Raw genomic sequence first — 21,033 nt, forward strand, 5'->3', positions numbered from 1 at the left:
CGAGGGCACTGTTAGCTATAAAAGTGGGGCACCTCCGGAGGTTTAAGGTACACTTTAATTGAGAATTGTGCCATTTGTTAGATATCTTCGAGAGATAAGTTGACTGACTTAATCGTTAGAGTTCCCCCGGGTAAACGAGCCACTGTGGTATTCTTATCTTTTGTTAGCAGGTGATTGGTTTAATCTATTCAGTCGCGTGCTCTCCAGCTAAGTTTCCTATTTGGTTGTGAGGTCGAAAATCAACACCCACATCACCTATCATGAAAGAAACACGTTATCCAACGTCGATTATTGAACTCTGAAAAGATTTGAAGGCAGATCTTAAAGTGTTGGGCTTGAGGGTGAAAAAGATAAGGAGGTGATAGTCGAACTAGTGAGGCAAAAATCATATCTAAGTTAAAGACTAGATCTGGAGGGAGAAGATTGAAGATAACCACCACCGTCTCTCTCTTCCATTGTAGGAAATACCAAAGAGAAAAACAAGAGGGAGTTTTACGATTTTTTGAAAACCACAACAAATTGTTTGCATTTGAGAATATGATGCAATTTGAATAGATTTGGTGGGTTGATAAAAGATTGTTCATGCTTTGTTCGAATTGTGCTGAAAGTTACTCAAGTTTGACTTCAATTAGGTTTGACTTACCTTAATTGCCCATAAAATTGAGTTTTTTTTTTCTCCCTTTTTTTTAACTAGGTTGATTAATTTGTCAAATAACAAATTATCCAGGTAGTCCCTATATTTTCACCCTTGTATCATTTTGGTCCTTATAATTTCAATTGGTTCAATTTTAACCTTAAATTTATAATTGTGTTTCAATTTAGTCTAATTGATTACAATTGTTAGTGCTTTTTATTATATATATATATATATGCACATAAGCGGCTTGTGTTATACTTTTCTAGACAAAATTGTTAACTTATTTAACTCAATGGGTTAACTTCAATCAATTTAGTGATTGTTTTCCTTCAAAAACCCTAATTAGACTAAATCGACAAAACAAAAATTAAAAAAAATTAAAGGTCATAATTAAGCTAATGAAAAGTGCAAAATGTAAGGACTATCAATATGTTTTATCCTTTGTTAAAAGTATACTTTATTAACATTTTTTAAGTAAAATCATTAATAAAATTAAAACAAATAATTTACATAATATGAGAAAGATGAGAATTGAGGAGTCGATGCACCACTACTATGGTTTTTGTAATTTTTGAATGAGAAAAAAATGATGAGTTTTTATATTATATTACTTGAGTATATAATATCTAGTACTTACGCTAAATATATATATATATATACACTATAGTGAATATTATGGGTTAATTACATTTAGTACTCTTGTACTTTTATCAAATCACATTTTAGTCTTTTTATTTTCAATTGTAACAATTAACGTCTTACATTTTAAGTTAAATTGTAATTTCACCCTTCTATCCACTGTTAATGAAGTTGACGAAACTTGTCATTTGAAGCATGTGTGACATTTTTGTTGTCTCATTAACACTCTTACACTTTTATTAAACTTTCACTTTAGGCCTTACACTTTCACAAAAATCTCAATTAAGTCCATCCACTTCCAATTTCTATTAGTTTTATTAAGGGTATATGGATGGAAAGGTAAGATTGAAATTTGAAATGGTTGACTGTTACACTGAAAATGAAGGGATCAATGAGATTTTGTAATTTACTTGAATATTATTTAATGATCCAAATTAATTTAACATCATTCAACTACTAAGAGCATCTCCAACGATTCACCAGATTTTTCATCAAATTTGAGTAAAAAAAAAACTATTTCCTCTATTTGATATCGCATGATCCAATGGAGGATTTTGACTTTTCATCAAACCACCGGTCGACCGGTCAATGCAAAAAAATGAAAAACCTGTTCTAAAACAATTGGGGCTATTATGTTGTGTTTGAAAGCTTTCAATACAAAAATCATCTCACACCCACTATTCTCTTCCCAAAATCTCTCTCTCTCTCTCTCTCTCTCTCTCTCTCTCTCCTTTTTCAAAACAAATTTTCTTTGGAATTTTCTGTCAAAATCTCTCTCCCAACCGTCTGGTCGGCAACGAAGCTTCAGCGACTCTGTGTTTGCATCAAACTGAGTGTTATTGTCTCACTCACTCTGTTTCTCTCTTTATAATCCCTTTACAGACGAACCATTTTTACCATACTAGCATTAACTCCTTCCTTCTTTTTCTTCACTACATCAAACTTGAGTGAAAATTTATAAAATTAGGAAGAAAGATTCAGTTTTGGTTCATCAATTTCGAATTTAAGGGAGTTTCTGCTTTTGGGATTTTGATTATACATAATTATGGAGACTTATATGTGTTTGTTTGGTTGATTTTTGATCTCTTCGTCAGTTTTGTTACTAAGGTATACTGTTGGTCTTTTTTTGGGGTCAACTGGGGGGTCGACCTCTTAGTGTAAAATTTTTCCAAAATTTTGCTTGAGGTGGTCATTCGGAGGACATTTGACTAGACATCTAGCCGGTTGTCCGTGGGTCACACTTAACAGCTATGCATAGTAAATTGCTGAAAGGTACAAAACATGTTCAATTTGGTGAAAATTTTGAGGCATTCTCAATTTGATACCGTTTTGGTGAAAACCGTTGGAGCACAAAAAGTATCTCTTTTTCACCAAATTTGAATTTGATGATGGATTTGGTGAACAGTTGTAGATGGCCTAATAACTTATATATATATGTCTTGTTTGGAAAGGAGATAAAATAGTCAAAAAGTCATTACAAGTTATCATATCACTCTCTTTATTTTTTTACATATATTTTCATAAGAAGCCAAAAAATCAATTAAAATAGTCAATTTTCAAACATTTTTTTAATATCTTTATATATTGGGTAAATTACACAACACCCCCTAAGGTTTCGTTTATTACAAATCCTCCTTACATTTGAAAAATTACACTTATCTCCCGTCAAATTAGAATGACATATACTTGCCCCTTAGCTTTTATATATATAAAATAATAAAATAATGTAGATATTTTGTTCATCTAATTTCAAAGGAAATAGCAATCATCTTCTTTGATTTAACTCACACAATTCTTATTTTTTGTGTTTTTTTTTTTAAATTTATTTTTACTTATTTTTTTTTAATATTTTAAGCAATTTTTGTATTTTTTAGATACACCTAATCTAGATATACTTAAGAAGTATAATATTTTATAATTTTCTTTCAAAATTCCCCAAATACAAAAAAAAAATACAAAAAAAAGAAAAAGAAATAATACATTATCTTATTTTGTTATATTCAATAGATTTTTTTAAAAAAAAATTATACGATCTTTATACTTTTTAAATATATCTAGATTAAATTGGTCTAATCTAGATATAATGGTAGAAATAAAATTGAAAAACTATATTCATATATAAAAATTTATACAAAAAAATATCATAAAAATATTGTGACAGTGATATTCTTGTAAATATAAATCATGTTTATAGGCGTTTTATTTTAAAGTGAAAGGTCATTATTAAACTATATCATTGTGTTTGAAAATTTTATATAAAATTTATATTTGTGTATCATCACTCAATAAGAATATCTTCAGGTAGAATTTAATGATGAAAAGTTGTAGGATGTAGTCATGATAAAAGGAAGAAGAAATGGTAGGGAATAAAAAGCAAGATGATCATTTAGAAAATTTTAGGATATGACATTAACAATACAGGGGATAATTTGTAATGAGATTACAAACCTCAAGGAGAGGAGTATAATTTTTCAAATGTGAGAAGAAATCTGTATTAAATAAAAATTTCAGGGGTATCAGTGTAATTTACCCTTATATATTTACATATATTCAATTTTAGCTTCAATTTGTTTGGTGTTTCTACCTAATGAATTTAATTTATTCCATATTTATGTCCAACTCCTAAAAAATTTATGGCTAAACTCAGGTTAAGTCCGTCCAAAATTATAACCTTAGTTAAGAAGTGTGTAAAAAATATTTTGAAAATAGTGAAAAGATTAAAAAAATTAAAATAAATAAAAAGTGATAGAGTAAATAACAGTTTGAACCTTGTGGTTTACCCAAAAACACAAGTCATATAATTTTAACACTTAAATTTCATAAATTTCATATTACATTATGATTTCTAGCAGAACTGTTTATTTGAACCGAGTGTGTTGGAAGCACGATCATAAAGATTAAGTATAGCAGTTTCTCCCGTCAAAACCATATGAGAGATGAGCAGAACACCCTCTATTCCTCATTACATCTAACTTTCCTTCCAACCAAACATCATAATCATCATCATCTCTCTCTCTCTCTCTCTCTCTCATATACAGCGACTATAATCCAAGACTACAGGACAACGATCCAGATATGGCAAACCAAAGCACTCTCTCTGACTCAAAAAACTCGAACTTGAATGATGAAGAAGAAAAACAGAGCAACAAATTTCGGAAAAAATTCAACGCGAATTCGACTCTTTTTTATTGTAATTCGACTTGAATTTCTATATCTTACAACTCAGGATGAGTGGGGTATTTCTAGACTTTGAGATGGCGGTTCTACCAGCCACAGATCTGTTTGAATTTCCACGGTTCGCCTTTGAGAATTTGCCTAAAATGCGGTGAACACACGTTTTAAAATTGGCTATTAAATCGACCTTCACCATATTGGCCCTGTTTGGTAGAGCTGTGGGAAAGTGCTTATAGCTTATGCCTAAACAGCTTATAGCTTATAACTTTCAGCTTAAGCTGATTTCCAGCTTATTCTTAAAGCATCTCCTGCCCCACTTAAAAAATAAGCTGTTTTCTGACTTCCACAAAGTTATAAGCTATAAGCTATAAGCTATAAGCTAAACCAAACACATCAAAATAGCTTAAATTAAGCTGAAATAAGCTGAAATTAAGCTGTACCAAACAGGGCCATTAACTTCTATCAAAAATTTGATAAATACTCCTAGAAGGAGAAGAAACCAAATCAAAATTGATTTTCCATTTGGAACCTTCAGAGTTTCTGGACGAAACTAGAGATGAATTCGATTTTGAATACGTTCAACCACTTTGTTGCCGAAACCACCTTCGGAGTCAATTTCGCATTCACTCAGAAAAGGTGGAGTCAATTTCGTATTCACTCAGAAAATGATTTTGAACGATCATATATACGACGTGAATCACCACCACCACTAGGCATAGAACGCGTTTCCACCGGGATACACCTCAATCAGTGTTCGGATCCCATCTCAAATTAGGCTCAAACTTGGCCAAAACTCATGGTTTTACAAACCATTTTCTAACAGACACACCCAAATCACATCTTCAAGATGGGTTGCTTGGGCAATCAATCCTTATCAAGCATAAGCTATGTAAATACTGTAATTCAAATCGAATTGCTCACCACCCGAATTGCTCAATGCTATCACAGATTGAAGTTGATGGAATTTGAATTCGAAAAAAAAAAAAAAATGAAAAACAGAGAAGAAAGAGAGAAGTTGAGAGACGACTGGATGTAAAATATTTAGGAGCGTTTATGACTTTTTTATTACTTCTGTTACATCCGTCAAAAATTACAATATGATATAAAATCTAGAGATTTAAGTGTTACAATAAAATTACGGCGGGCTCTCTTCACCACCCTGACACCCTTCCTTGCCTATAATGACCAAACTGACACTGGCTGAGCTAAAGACATTACAGGTGCTATTTCCCTATAGACTGTATGCATAATAATATTATTTATCTTTATCATTTCCTTAATAATTATTTATAAACAAAGAACAAATAACAAATATACACACGTATAAAACAATAACAAAATTCTTTCATCTAATACTACACAATTTGTGGTCTTTCATGGTAATGTAGTTCTTGGAGAAATTGAATGCACGATTTAGCAGTACACATATGGAAGAACATTTTTACATTTTACATTTTGCATCTTAATTAATTACAAAAAACAAGTCTCAAAACACTTTTTTTTTTGGGTCCAAAACCTTACCCTCCTCCACCAGAAGCAGTAGAATCACCTGGAGGACTGATAGATATCCACAGCAAAGACACAGTAATTGAAACAAGCCCAGACCATACATAAATAATGGTGGGCACTCTTCCACTCCTCCCCATCAATCCTTTGGCAAATGGGTACATATGAGCCAGCACCCAGAAGCTGAAGAACATTCCACCCATAAGCTTATTCCATTGGGGCATAACGCTATACACAGTCCTCGCAAATGCCATGAAAATGGCGACAAGATTGACCACAATGATCGTAAGCGGCATTATAAACAGACTTGTCCATTTGACAACATAGAGATCAGCGTAGATGTCGTCTTCATCTTCAGCAGCAGACTTTGCGGTCAGCTTGAATGAGATCTCAATACCGGCTAGGACTTTGAGGAGACCTTGGATGACCGCGGCAATGTGAGCACTAGATCCACCGATGACCCAAAACTGCTCGTTACGCCACCATTCCTCGAGTGCAATGCCAGACCATTTGACTTCGAGGAGAGAAAGTAGAGTGAGTGTGATCGTGATGATCAAGAGGAATATGAGAAAGGTAACGTTTAGGCTTCGTACGATGAACTGGCCAGTGAAGAGGGATAGAGCAGGGAGGAAGCAGTAGACGACGAGGAAGATGGAGGTGAATGGGTAGACGCTGACGTTGAAGTATGCTATGCGTTGGAGGAACTTGAGGCGGCGGGTTGCCAGAAGGGGGTTGTTTCGGGAGAAGAAAATTTCAACAGAACCAGTGGCCCACCGGAGCACTTGGTGGAGACGATCAGTAAGGTTGATTGGTGCAGTGCCACGGAAGGCGTCTCTTTTTGTGATGCAGTAGACAGATCGCCACCCGCGGTTGTGCATCCTGTAACCTGTGACCACGTCTTCTGTCACTGATCCATAGATCCAGCCAACTCTATCCCCCCATTCGGTCTTGTCCTCATACCTGTGATCCATTTCAAAAGCATTGAGTGAAAGTGAAACACCACAAATTAGATAAGATGGGGGATTCAAATTAAAACAATTGAAATATTGAGGATCAAAATGAAACAAAATGCATACTTTGAAGAGCAGTGTATTTAACCCTTTAAATTCTTATTAGTTGATGACTGCTCTATAAGGCAGTTGGTTATGTGATTCTCTCCTCTCTTAGCCAAAAGAAAACAATTTTACGTCTTCGGAAAATATGTGCACAAAATGCACAGAAACCTCTGACACGCTAATGTGACAACCAATTTCTAGGACCACAAATGAACCGAACTATTTGTGCGTTCGACTCGGTAGGGGATTGGCTCTTCATGTATATAAACGATCCTGAGTCTGATTTTTAGGCTCATTTAGCTTGAGCTAGAATAAACTCGGCTTGTTTACTATTTATTTAAATAATGAGATGAAAACATATATTTTATATTAAATAATGTAGAATGTGCTATATATGCATATTTAGTATAAAATAAAATATAGCAAGCCAACCGAGCAAGCCAAACTTTTTCTTCTCTATCAAGCTTCGAGCCGAGGTTGAGCATGATTAATATGAACGAGTTGAGTTGAGCTCTGAGTGCTACAAAGCTTGGTTTAGCTTGACTAGTTTGCAATCCTAAGTTTCTTTCTTCTTCTTATTTTTTTGAATCAATGCATAATATAGTGAAATCCCGATATAGTCAGTAAAGGGATATAAAAAATAAAATAATAAAATTGGGATAGTAGACAGAATGCAGTGCAGGATGAACTTTACTATCCAAGAATTCATGCTAACTTGTGCATCAGACATTACTCATCATGTATAATGTTTTGCGATCCAAGTTTTGAAAGGATTTGAAAATAAGTAATTACCAGCAGGAGATGACAGCAACGGCCTCGGCAACAGTGGGTGCATCAAGTGGAGGACGGGGAACGAGCAATGCGCCAGGAGGTCGGCCATTCTTGACAGAAATGTGATCAGCAAGCGGGCGTCCTTGATACTCAGCAACGGCTATTGAGTCCACAAACAAGGTGGAATTACCAAATCTCTTTGGCAGGCCCAAGTCAGGGTGAGAAGTCAAGGGCTGTGTGTCTGAGTCGTCATCGGCCTGTGCTGGAACACTTGCTGCACGAGCCTTGTTCTGCCCAACAATGCCCAAGTACTCATTTGCCCTTGGTGGATTGAAACCGTAAAGTGCATAACGCCGAAACATGCAGCCAGTTCCCACATACACCGGGCCTTGCAGACCATCCAGGGCTCTCATGTTCCCTGTTTTTTTTTTTTGGATCAGTCATGGAAAAAATTTAAGTAGAATAATACATTGAGATAATAAGGATCAAAGAAAAGATTTGTGCAAGGGAAAGTGTACAGAACTTGGGTTAGTAACAAACTAAAAATTTAGTGGAGATGGAAAAAAAAGAACAAATGGCTACAAAACAAGTTTATGAAGATGGTCAAGGGATCCACAAAGAAGCTTTGTTGGTGCATTGGACAAGGTTTCAATAAGGTTTTGCTTTTTGTTGAACTTTGTCAACAGTTGCATCATAGCCCCCATTCGTGAATTTCTTGATCATCACATACTTTAATGACATACAAGCAATTTAGTTATTGAACTAATTTATAATGAACTGTGTAACGCTAGGTGATTCAGTTTAACATTCACGAACTATGGAGTTATGCAACACTTCATTTTGTTAAACTCCATAGTTAAGTTTCATGGGGTTTTGGGATAATTAGTGCTTATAAACCAGTTTAAGTTATTTTCATTTCCTTGTGTTGTTACATGGGCTGTATTAACAATTTTTGAATAGATATAATATACACAGATTAGATGGTTGATCCTGGTCCTGTTTCCTAACATAGGCATGAAAGGATATATATTTTTGAGAATCTATTGAACTATATACATGAGAAAATTGAGCTGATTATATGTTTAACTTTATCAGGATTAATCTAACTAGAACTTGTTTTGCACATCTAGTAAAAACTGAACTGCTCTTCAGTGTCCAAAATAACAAATCAACAAAATTTTAGAATGTCCACATGTGTGATGATGACTGCCATTTGAAGCAATGTCTCTGTTTCATTAGCATTAGTTTGTATATTTACAATGCCATGACGAGCCCAATAAACTATTTACAAAACTCTATTCTTGCAGAATTTATAAACAGATATTTAATAATAATATTTTATCAAAACTTAAGCCACATGATAGGTCTTTTGCTTTAAAGTGATAAGATCAAAACTTGTCAATTCATGCTGTATATTATTTTTTGTATAAATTTTCCTTTCACCAAAGCTATGTACCCTAAAAAAAAACCTTAAAAAGTGCTCAAAATTTGAAATGTGTAGAACAGATTCATTATATGAGCAATGTAATTCACATCACATCAAATTTAAATCTATATGATAAAATCAAATTCTTGATACTTTTCTAAGTGATTGTTTTTTGTTTGTATATCACTACTTAAAACTATTTAATTTACAAAGAGAATCCCTAACTATGAAACCCTTCTGTACACAAAATTCCACATAAAAAAGTTACATATTCGAAGCTAAGGGTGGATCAATAGTTAAAAGTTTTAGGGCCTATTTGGTTTTGTTTTCATTTTTCAAAATAAAATAAAATTAAAAAATTGTTTGTGAAACTTTTTAGGGAAACAATTTCTGATAAATATTTTTTAAACAACTCATTTTTTAAGAAAATTAAAAAAGTTGTTTTCAAATTTTCAAAAATAGTTTTCAAAGAGACATCAAATGATATGAAATGATGGGTGCTTTCAAACTTTTCATTATTTTGTTTTTAAACTTTTTGCTGTTTTGTTTTCAAAAACAATAAAAACTAAAACTAAACTAAAACAAAAAATGGTCCGACTAATGACAACCTAAAATGTTTAAAATCTCAATACATTTTTCACATATTCTAAAACAATTTTACACATTTTAATACACTTTTTACACATTTTTTCAATACTAACAATAACAAAGAAAAAGAAAATAGAACCACACTGCCCTCATTCTTTAATCTCCCTTAAGGCCACCGTAGGGCTTAGGCCTAGTAACTATAATATGTATATGTGGAGCAGGAAACTATACTAAGGGCATTTCTAATCCTTAATCAAATATCAAAGGCTGACTCAAATTTAAATTTGTGTAAAAAATACTCAAACTCTTCTCTCCACTTATTGACTCAAACACATACCAAATTGATTTTAACCAGCAATGAAAGAGACTCAAATCTTCACTCAGATATCCTAAAGAGTTATATTTGCTTCATTAATCTACTAAGGGGTGGTTTAGGATATTCTAAATAAAGTGCATTTTTTGACTTTTTATATAAAAAAAAATGTATAGAAAAGTAGAGAAAGTTAGTAGAAAAGCAGAGAAAAAATGTTGATAGATGTTGATTGATGTGACCCAAATAAGTATATGTATGCAAAAAAAATGCACTTTTCTAAATTTTCATTCTTAGGATAAGATGGAAATTTTTGAAAACATTATTAGGTAAAATTTTGGTTATCAAATCAAATTTTTACTCAAAACATCAAGAATGAATTAGACTTTTCACCTTTGTAATTTGCTTCAAATTTTATTTTAGTCCCTATAGTTTCAAATTAAATAATTTAGCCCCTACACTTTAAGTGTAATTTCAATTTGTTCATTCCATCTAAATTGAAAATTAAAATTAACATTTTTTGGGATACTCGTCAATTTTTTCTAAGCTGTACACGTAGGCAAAACTAACACAAATTTGAGTAAATTACACTTTGCCCCTATATGTTTCACCATTTTTTCAATTTGGCTCTTAATTTTTTTTTTTCTTTTCTCACTTCCATCCTTTATGTTTCAAGTTTTTCTCAATTTACTCTAAAAGTTAACTAATGTCTAAAATTAAACAAAAAATAACACATTAACAATCACGTAACATAAAAATATTATATTATATATAAGTCACACCTCTTATACAAACCTAAACCCTAATATAATATATATATATATATATGTCATGTGACAAGTTAACTCATATTTTTTTTTGTCTAAAGTTTGAATAGATTTTAACTTTAAGAGTAAATTAGAAAAAAAACTTAAAACAGGTCCGGGTGAAAAAATAGCCAACACAAAGAGGGCAAACAGCAATTTACTCAAAAATCTAGATGGAAGAATCAAATTGTTCAAATTCACACACAATAGAGAAGTAAAATAAATCCTAAAAATGAAATTTGAGTGCAAAGTATAGAAATGAAAAAGTGTAATTAACACAAACATCAAAGACCCTAAAAAAAAAAAAAAGATGGAGAAAAATACATACATACCATCAAAGAAGACAGTGTTATGGTTAGCATAACGATCAGAGGGATCGATGCCTTCGAACCTCTGAGGGAACTGAATGTAGCAAATGCGATCACCACCACGGTCCATCATGAAGCAAATGCCTTCGCGAATGGCCATGGAATTGTAAACGTAATGGTCACAATCCAAGTTGAGAATGAAGGGTCCATTGGAGAGTACGGCCGAAGCTCGCACCAAGGCATTCATGGCTCCAGCCTTCTTGTTGTGGTCGTAACCAGGGCGTTTCTCTCGGGAGACGTACGCGAACATTGGAATCCTGGTGTCGATGCCCGTGAAGTCCAGCTTCTTCTCGTCCTGCTCACCCAACACTGGATCCATTTCCGGAACCTTGCTCATCACCTTCATAAATTTATGTCAAATCATCTCATCAATTTTTAATTCCATTTTTAATTCATAAATATTTTATTTATTTTTTATTATTTGGTTGAATATAAGTAAGTAAAAATATTTTTATATCATTTTTTCCAAAAATGCCGTTTAAAAATTTCGTAATTTAATTTGTATAAAATTGACTTTCATTCACTACCATTTTAACATATTCTTTTTAAATAAGTATTTTAGCTTGTAAAAAAATTTAATTTTTTTGGATTATTTTTAGAAGTTTAACTTCTTGACTTTTTTTGACATTTTTTTTATAAAAAAATATGTAAAAAAATAGAGAGGTGATGTGATTAAATTTTTTTTTTATTGAATCAAAAACTTTTCTTTTAGACAATAAAATATTTTTGTTTTAAGTGTAAAAAAAAAAAAACAAAAAAAAAATATTTTTTTTCGTGTAAAATCAATTTATAAGAAAAATGTTTTTATTTTGTAAAATATTTTATATCGAAACAAACGAAACGCAAGTTATTACCATTTTACCTATCAAATTATTACTCAAAAACAAATTTAACCTCTATTATTTTAATAATATCAATTTTATACTTAAATTATTTACATCACTTTCACTGTTAAATTATCATCTATTATTAAACAAAAGTATGTAACATTCAAATCTCATTTTATCTACCAAAATATCATTTACACCCTTAAATAATATAAAATTTAAGAGTTTAATTAATATTTAAAAAATAATTTAAAAGATAAAATAATATTTTTTATTTACTCATAAAAAGAGTGGGACTCATATGACGATGTCAGCCCTCTTCTTAACGAGAGGATAGTCTCTTTATAAACTTTGAAATTTTATAGTGTATACTCGTAAAGAGAGTGGGACTCATGATGTAGGCCTTATTCCCATTGTGAATACACAGTAAAAAAGAGGGTTAGAAAATGGAATTTAGATCATCTCTTTCCTCTCTCTCCTTAATTCTCTTTTTCCTAGGTTATTAGACTCACTTTTAGGTTTAATTTTGATAATTCGAACCGTTCATATTTTAAGATTTATTAAGTATATCATATCTGTAAAAAATCAAATTGATCGGATATCAGAAATTATATGTTCGGATTATCGAACTACAAACCAATTTTTAAAAAAATTTAATAAATAGTTTTCCGAACACATGTTTTTTGATATCCAATCAACTTGATTTTTAAAAGGTATGATATATAATCAACAAACCTTAACTTGTAACGGTTCGGATCATCAAAATTAAATCTAAAAGTACACCCAATAACCTAACAAACCTAACATGTTAGAAGGGAGTTAAAGAGAAAGATGAGAGTATACAGTGATGTAGGGTCTACTCTGATTGTGAGTATACAGTAAAAGATGAGATAAAAAAATGACACTGACCTGCAGAATTCCAGGATGGTCACCTTTCTTGTGATCGGGCGCTGCAGTAAACCAAGTGCCCGGCCAATGTGTCCCGTCGGCCATCCAAGTGGCCTTGGTAACCTTCATTTCAACATTTGGCGGCAAAACTCCGTCGTTCTTCTCTTTCACTTGCTTTTTCTCCTCCATTTCCTCCTTCTTGTTATACATGTCGCATCGCTTCATGATCACATCGGTCAACCCATTGATCCTCACTTTGAACTCGTCGTACTCCCTCTTTATCCACCGCCGGTCCTTCACAAAGTCCGGCCGCTTCTTGTTTTTTGTTGGGTCCGTTTTGTTGCTGAAGTAGCTGTCTGGGTTTCTTGGCTCAATGCTGTGTTTCCGACAGAATGGCACCCAAACCTGGAATTCACTCATAAAAATTTTGGATACACAAAGTAATTCATTCAAAATGTGTTTATTTTGATGTTTGAACAAAATTAATTTGTCGTATGAGAATTATTGAAGCTTTCCTCCAATGCACTAATTGGACTACTTAAGGTTCAAATCCAACTCAGTGATCCAAATAGTTTAGTTTTTAGTGTATATCAAGTAAATTATCAATTTAAAAAATTAGGTTAATTGGATAGTAATAGCCATATTAATAAATCACATTTGTTTTAAATGAGTAGTTTATAAATAGGGTTCGTTTGGGAAGTCAGTTAATTTTTTGACTTTTTTAATCTCGGGGTAGAAAGTTTCGTTTGGAAAGAATTTTTTTGACTTTTTTAAATTTTTGTGAGAGAAAGAATATAATGATTATAGGTTGAATGCGATATTTTGTCTTATTGTGCTAAAAAAACTATTTTGTGTTTTTGTGGTTAAAATAATCCTAAACTCAACCCAACCCTTCTTCCCAAGCAGAGACGTAGTGTGCATTTTTTAAGACATTAAATCGATTTATATGGCTATTAATATTTAGTCAACTTAATTTTTTTACACAAATAATCTATTTCAAAAATACCAAAAAATGAACAATTAAAATCATCCCCCCAAAATGGATACCAAACCAGACAATTGTAGTATTAATTGTAAAAAAAGGTAAGGAATATTAGAAACACCTCAGCAAACTTGACAGCCTCAGCCATGGCCTCAAAGTTAAGAATTGCACCACCATCATCAGAGATATATATAGCAACCTTCTCAACAGGATACTCAACAGCCATGATCGAAAGAATAGTATTGGCAGTGGTGAGAGGTGGTTCTTTCTCTGGATCAGCGGTGGAGATGAACACGTCCACTCCCGGTAGGTCAGAGCGACCGTGGGGGTTCGATGGAGAGGGAGACTCGAACTTGTCGCGTAGGGCCCCGAGGTCTGTTTGGCGGTTGATGGGATTGAGCTTTGGGAGAATGTCTAGAAGCCATGAAAAAGCGAACCATGATTCGCAGACGCTGGACAGACCCCATAGCCACATTGCTTCTGGATTAGGGTTTTGCCAACGCCAGCCAAGGAAGAGGAAGAGTGCCACCAGCCTCACCACAATAAGTAGCCTGTTCAAAAATAAAAAATAAAAAAAGTCTTAACTAGATAATCTTTAAATGTTGGTTTTAAATAACATGGTTCATTCTCGGTCTTCCGAGAAAGACACATAATTCAGGATAAAAAAATTATATCTATATATATATTGGAAGAAATCTAGAAGGTGAAGTTTGGAAATAAAACAATTCCTTCTATCATGTATCCTCGATTAATGCAACCTCATATGATGTACTTCGATTGTCAATTCTGTATTAAGCGAAAGATTAGTTTGATTACGGAGGCACATCCCTTTCAGTCTAGGCTCAACACAGGTCCTGTTTTAATGATTTGAATCGTTCATTTTATTGGGTATTTTGTGTGTTACATTCACACAAAAAATTAGGTTGATCACAGAATCGTAATATATTCAATTTTTCACCAAAAAAATGAACGACAATTATGTTTTTAAAAATAAATCACACATTTTTTTGGAAACAAACACAATAAATTGAACAAGTTATAATTATTAGATCGGTCTAATTTTATATGTGGATAAAATAAGCGAAGTGACTGACAAAATGAATAGTTCGAATCATTGAAACGAAAACCCTTCTCCTTTGATTATTTAATCAAATAGAGCCATCCAATTTAGATTTTAGACTAGAGAAGATCTTTCTCCTTTGCTTATTTGATCCGTTAAGTTTTTAGATTACTAGTATAGTGTAAATCATTCAAAATAAATTAATAAAATTTAGTCACATAATTTCATTACATATGTTTAAAAAAAATTAAAACCATACTTCTTGTTTTTAGATCATTGTGTATAGAATAAAGCGTAGTTACAAGTAACTCCTGTGGATTCAATTTATTTATCAAAAAATCTCACTACATCTTTCAATGATAAATTTATCAATATGACAATACTTAAATAAAAAAAATACAATTCAACTATTTACACTTCCTCATATCACATTTCAATACAAACTAACATAAATAAACTAAAAACAAATCAAAACTCATAAACAAAGTTAAAAAAAGAGAACTTATGTATAGATCTTAATAAGTGAACTTATTGTTCGACAGGTCCTATGATAATGACATTTTTTTTATTAAACACTATTAGAAAACATCACTAATTGTTAATTTTCAACGACAGTTTAAATTTTTTTTAAAAATGTCACTAATTATAAGTTTTAGCGACCTTTTAAAAAATTGTCACAAATAAGTAACTAATTTACAACTTTTAACAACAATTTGAAACATTTGTCACAGAAAAACGTCACTAATTGTAAGTTTTATTGATAATTTATAAAAATTGTGACAAAAAAAGTCACTAATCGTCAATTTTTAGTGACATATGTAAAAAATCGTCACAAAAAAATTATTTTTGTCGACGAATTTACTAGGACTTATTTTCAATAGGACTTGATGGAAATTAAGTCCAACTATTAAAACTTATTAATAATTTACCCTGAAAAATATCTCAATTGTTTATTGCTTTTGATAAATTTCACTGAATCATTGCAACACCATTTTGATTACTTGATCCATTAAGTTTTTAGATCACTGTGTATAGTACAAATCATTCAAAATAATAATAATAATCTAGTCACATAATTTCATCACAGTTGTATTAGAAAAAAATAATTGATCTATTTTTAAAATCATATTATTTCTTTTTAAGATGAATATGATCAAATACAATTATCACATCAATTTAATTTATTTTAATAGATAATTTACACATAAAAATTATAAAAGTCAATAGATTGAATCAACTAAAAAGGAATCCTGGTATGCTTACAAGCCCAAATGGGTGGGTCTAGTTCTTACGTCGAATCAATTGATAACTTTCATATACCAAAATGTTTGTCTTGTATGAATAATTAATATAGATTTGATCTAAGCTAAGCTCGTTAGGCTTGAACACCATTTTTATCTCCCTCCCACCAAGCTTGTGTTTTGGCAAACAGACATTGATACAATTTGATATACTAGTGAGAATGAAAAATTGCTTGTGTATCAAAAAGTTTGTGATACATATCAATTCATAATCCATTTACAACGTAATTGATAACTAATTCATTACTAGTATATCCGATACTCTTATGAAACATTTTTTTGGTATTGATGATTTTAAAAAATTTACAACTATGTCATATGACAAACGTCTTCATAAATTATTATTTAAAGTACTAGTTCTTAGTTAAACCCTAATCTTATTAAAAAGCAAAAGAAAAAAAATAGAAAAACAAAAGTTACAACAAACTTACACAAGTTATACACACAACAACAACAACAACAACAACAAATAACTATTTTCCTGTATTTTAGCTCTAATTCTCCAAACCCAAACCCACACCCACTCCCAATACTTTTATTCCCTTCAAATATCTGGTTAAAATCCCAAAACTTGGAAAATGATATTTATATATAGTTGAATGCATTTTGAGAAATTTTTGGAGTGTGTATCATTACATATGTACATATATAACATTATCCTAGTATGAATAAATGAATGTGTGCACCTACCTGTAAGGGCTAATTATTTTGGTTGGAATGGGAACCTTCCTAGTGAGAGGCTTCCAAGGCTTGTCCAGAAAATCAGCCTTGCTCATCCCAGTATCATCATAACCATCATCATCTTGCCAAAATGCATTCCCAATCCCATACTTCCCTTTTGTTTCAAACAACCAACGGTTGTGATCAAAATCCCCTGTCTGGCTCCTCAGCAGCATTGATTTGTTGTTGGACTTCATCACCGACATCCTCCGGTCCAACTTACCCCCTCCTCCACCACCACTACTGCCACCATTGCCGCCCTCCTCGTCCCCACCATTACCCCGCCTCCCACGTTGCGATTCCACTGCAAACCGGCTCGTTGGACCGTATGGGCCGGACCCATCAGGCTTGTCCCCTGAGCCATCTGCCCCAGATGACCCGCCTCCAGGCTGGTTATCTGGGGTTGGTGGCATCATGACGGTATAATTAATATAATCGTTCTGGCCCGAAAAGTCGCCTGACATGTCGAGGTCATCGTCGCGAGACAAGCTAACGACGCGACCACTTGATGTGCGGCGTGCAAACTTGACGGCAGCAGGAGGGCGTTCGGCCCCTGATGCGGAGGAGGTGGAGGAGGAGAATGTTTTCTTGGGTGCATTTAATGAAGTGGCCATCTTGATCTATATAGTCTTTTTCTTATTTTTCTTGATCTAAAGGAATGGCTTCTGAGAATGCTATAGACATGATTGAACTTTGGTGGGACAATGAGAGGAGGCATATGATGATCTCTCCAATTTCATTTTTTATTTTTTTTAGTGAGAGATTATGGGGTTTGCATGAGAATTCAAAGATTGAGAAATGAGGTTGAGAAAATTTTACAAAAAAAGAAAATTTGTAAAAATTGAAGGGGAATTATTATTGCAATGGCTGGTTGGTTGGCAAAAATAAAAAGGCTAAAATAAGGAGAGATGAATTCAATGGTCCTCATTTTGGGTGCATGATGTAGCTTCCTCATTTCAAGCCAGACCTCTCTCTCTCTCTAGATTCAGGTGCTTTGAGTAAGATTCATTATCAAGTTTGTGGAGAATATTATTTCTCCATTTGGATAACCGAGAGTCTATAATTGTTACATGATGTCTTCAACTCTATGATGATATATTTGTGACTACAATAGCTAGTTTGAGTGGTGTATCCATTAAACAGTTGTAGACAAATGTGGTCACTTTAGTCTTATTTTGGGTTATGTCTTTTTTTTAATTATTAATTAATTATCTCACTTATATATCATTAGAATTAGATTTAGAAAGAAGATTTAGGCCAAGTTTGGCATATTACAAAAAAATCAAAAAGTTACTCAAAAAGTTAACAATAATGATTCATCCCACTAAAAACATCACCACTAATAGCACTAATGTATTAAAAAAATAAAAAAAATAAAAAAAATTACAACTCCAAGACCAAAACATCACATCATTCATGACGGAACTCACTGCCACCTAATTAGTGGGAGCACTAATTAGTGCTCCCAAGCATTTTTCAAAAGTTAAAAAGTTAACACTATTCACCAAAAGTCAACAATTACGGCTGCACAACTCTCAATCCTAATTTTTCCCTACAAATCAATTTTTACAATTTTTTATTACACATTTTTCTATAAAAAGTCAAAAAATTAATCCAAACATCCATATTTTCTTCCTCAATTTTTTAGTCCAAAAAGATAAAAAGTATACTTATTTAAGACACCCTAAACAACCCCTTAATATTATACGAGCCTAAAATTGCCTAGTGGGCTTTTTCTGATAGGCTCTAATCACGCTATCTTGTAGGCCAAAATCTCAGGCCCACACCCTACCCAATGGGCTTGGCGCTACAGGCAAGTTGATAGGCTTAGCTCAACAAACCAAGATTTAAAACTTTTTTTTTTTGGATTTTTTTTTTTTTCTCATTGAGTGTTACTAAGGCCAAGTTTGGGAAGACTAAATAAGTGCACTTTTTGTCTTTTTGGACTAAAAAATTGAGATTGAAAATATGGATGTTTGGGTTAACTTTTTGACTTTTTATGGAAAAATGTGTAATAAAAAATTGTAAAAATTGGTTTGTAGAGGAAAATTTGAATTGGGAGTTGTGCAGCCGTAATTGTTGACTTTTGGTGAATAGTGTTAACTTTTTAACTTTTTGAGTAACTTTTTGGCTTTTTGGCTTATTTGGGACTTCCCAAACTTAGCCTAAATGCGTTTCACTTTTTCTTAAGAGCATCTCTCACGGTAAACTTTTTTTTTCACCAAATCTGAGTAAAAAATGACTCATTTCACCAAATCTGATATCCCTAGCTCCAACGGTGCATCAAATCCCGTGGGGCAACCGGTTGGTCGACCGGTAAGTGTAAATTTTTTTTTTTTTTACCCTTTTGAACTGTTTGAACCCACCTTTGTGAACCAGGGAAAGGGGCGACCGATTGGTCGACCGGTCAGTCAATTTTTATTTTTTTTTCCCTCCATTTCTGTTCTCAATTCTTTTTCCTATTTTTGTTTCCCTCCATTACATATATGTCTGGCATATGGATTATGTTCTCATATAAACCCATTATCCATATGCCAGACAACTCCACACAACTGATATGATCATAGCTTAAACAAAACAGAGTATAATGAATACCTTCAAATTCAAATCCATGATATTGACTTCATTTTCATCCTCTTCTTCTTCCTCTTCCTCTGATGATGAGTCTGATGATGATGAATATATCGTCACACTTTTAGGAGCTTATGAGCAGAATAATACTAGTATGCTTCAGATTCTTAAGTCAAGTGATAGCTCAAAGAAAATAGGTGGTTCTATTGTAGGCCATAGATATATACACAGAGATAGAAGGTAGGGTCATGACAGATTGTTTGCAGATTATTTTGCTGCAAATTCAGTGTATTCACCTACAATATTTCGGAGACATTTTCGAATGCATCGTCCTTTGTATCTACGTATTTTGAATGCAATCCAAGCACACAATTTATATTTTGTTCAAAAACAAGATGCAGCTTATGTACTTGGATTATCTCCCCTACAAAAAATGACTTCAGCAATAAGAATATTATCATATGATGTCGTAGCAGATGCAGTTGATAATTAAATTTGTATTGGAAAAACACTGCAATTCAAAGTTTGCAACAATTTTATAATTCAGTGATTGAAATTTTTGGAGAAGAATATCTTAGATCTCCAACGCCAACTGACATTGCTAGATTACTTGCTATTGGGGAGGTTCGGGGGTTTCCTGGCATGTTGGGAAGTTTAGGTTGCATGCATTGGGAGTGCAAAAATTGTCCAAAGGCATGGCAAGGTCAATATGTAGGCCATCAAAAAAAGCCAACCATTATTCTTGAAGTAGTAGCATCTTATGACTTATGGATTTGGCATGCATTTTTTGAAATGCCTGGCTCACACAATGACTTGAATGTGTTGGACCGATCGCCTTTGTTTTCTGATCTTGCGCAAGGGAAAGCTCCCATTGTCCATTACACAATTAATGGACATAGTTACGATATGGGTTATTACTTTGCTGATGGTATATACCTTCAATGGGCAACATTGGTTCAAACAATTTCTTCTCTCCAAGAAGCAAAGAGACAACATTTTGCAATGATGTAAGAGTCTACCAAGAAAGATATAGAGCGGGCATTCGGAGTCCTTCAATCTCGATTCGCAATTATAAGTGGTGTTGTACGTTATTGGGATTCGAAAATGCTTGCCAACATAATGAAGAGTTGCATCATATTACATAATATGATTATCGAAGATGAGATGGAGGAGCACCTTGATTTCAATTATGATATTTCATCAACCAACACACCAGTGCAACTTTCCTTTACTCCTACCAATGACTTCCAATCATTTTTGTCTTGTCATTTAGGTATTAGAGATAAGGATGCATATCATGCCCTCCGTAATGATTTAGTAGAGCATATGTGGCATCTTCATGGTGGACACTAAATTCACCACATCAATACATGTAATTTTGTTTATAGTTTTGGAATGGAAAAT

General features: G+C 32.8%; 1 protein-coding gene across 1 annotated transcript; it reads right to left on the bottom strand.

Annotated features, from left to right (window-relative positions):
* Window positions 1-5,774: 5,774 nt before the first annotated feature.
* Window positions 5,775-17,706, bottom strand: CSLD1 (cellulose synthase-like D1). Its single transcript, XM_028252788.2, has 6 exons — window positions 17,029-17,706; window positions 14,099-14,528; window positions 13,017-13,400; window positions 11,245-11,620; window positions 7,804-8,200; window positions 5,775-6,916 (listed from the first exon to the last, which is right to left on the bottom strand). The coding sequence occupies exons 1-6, from the start codon at window positions 17,670-17,672 to the stop codon at window positions 5,968-5,970; spliced, it is 3,180 nt and encodes a 1,059-aa protein (XP_028108589.2). The 5' UTR covers window positions 17,673-17,706; the 3' UTR covers window positions 5,775-5,967.
* Window positions 17,707-21,033: the final 3,327 nt, after the last annotated feature.

The sequence above is a fragment of the Camellia sinensis genome, chromosome 7 (genome assembly GCF_055761805.1).
Source record: "Camellia sinensis isolate YWXY chromosome 7, ASM5576180v1, whole genome shotgun sequence".
Classification (NCBI taxonomy): domain Eukaryota; kingdom Viridiplantae; phylum Streptophyta; class Magnoliopsida; order Ericales; family Theaceae; genus Camellia; species Camellia sinensis.

What these genes read in the sequence shown, in the direction of transcription:
- CSLD1 (XM_028252788.2), bottom strand. Translation starts at nt 17,672, where the DNA reads ATGGCCACTTCATTAAATGCACCCAAGAAAACATTCTCCTCCTCCACC. An exon ending in ACCATCCTGGAATTCTGCAG is followed by an intron (nt 11,621 to 13,016) that starts GTCAGTGTCATT and finishes AAATTTATGAAG; the next exon opens with GTGATGAGCAAGGTTCCGGA. An exon ending in GTTGCTGTCATCTCCTGCTG is followed by an intron (nt 6,917 to 7,803) that starts GTAATTACTTAT and finishes AATGGATCACAG; the next exon opens with GTATGAGGACAAGACCGAAT.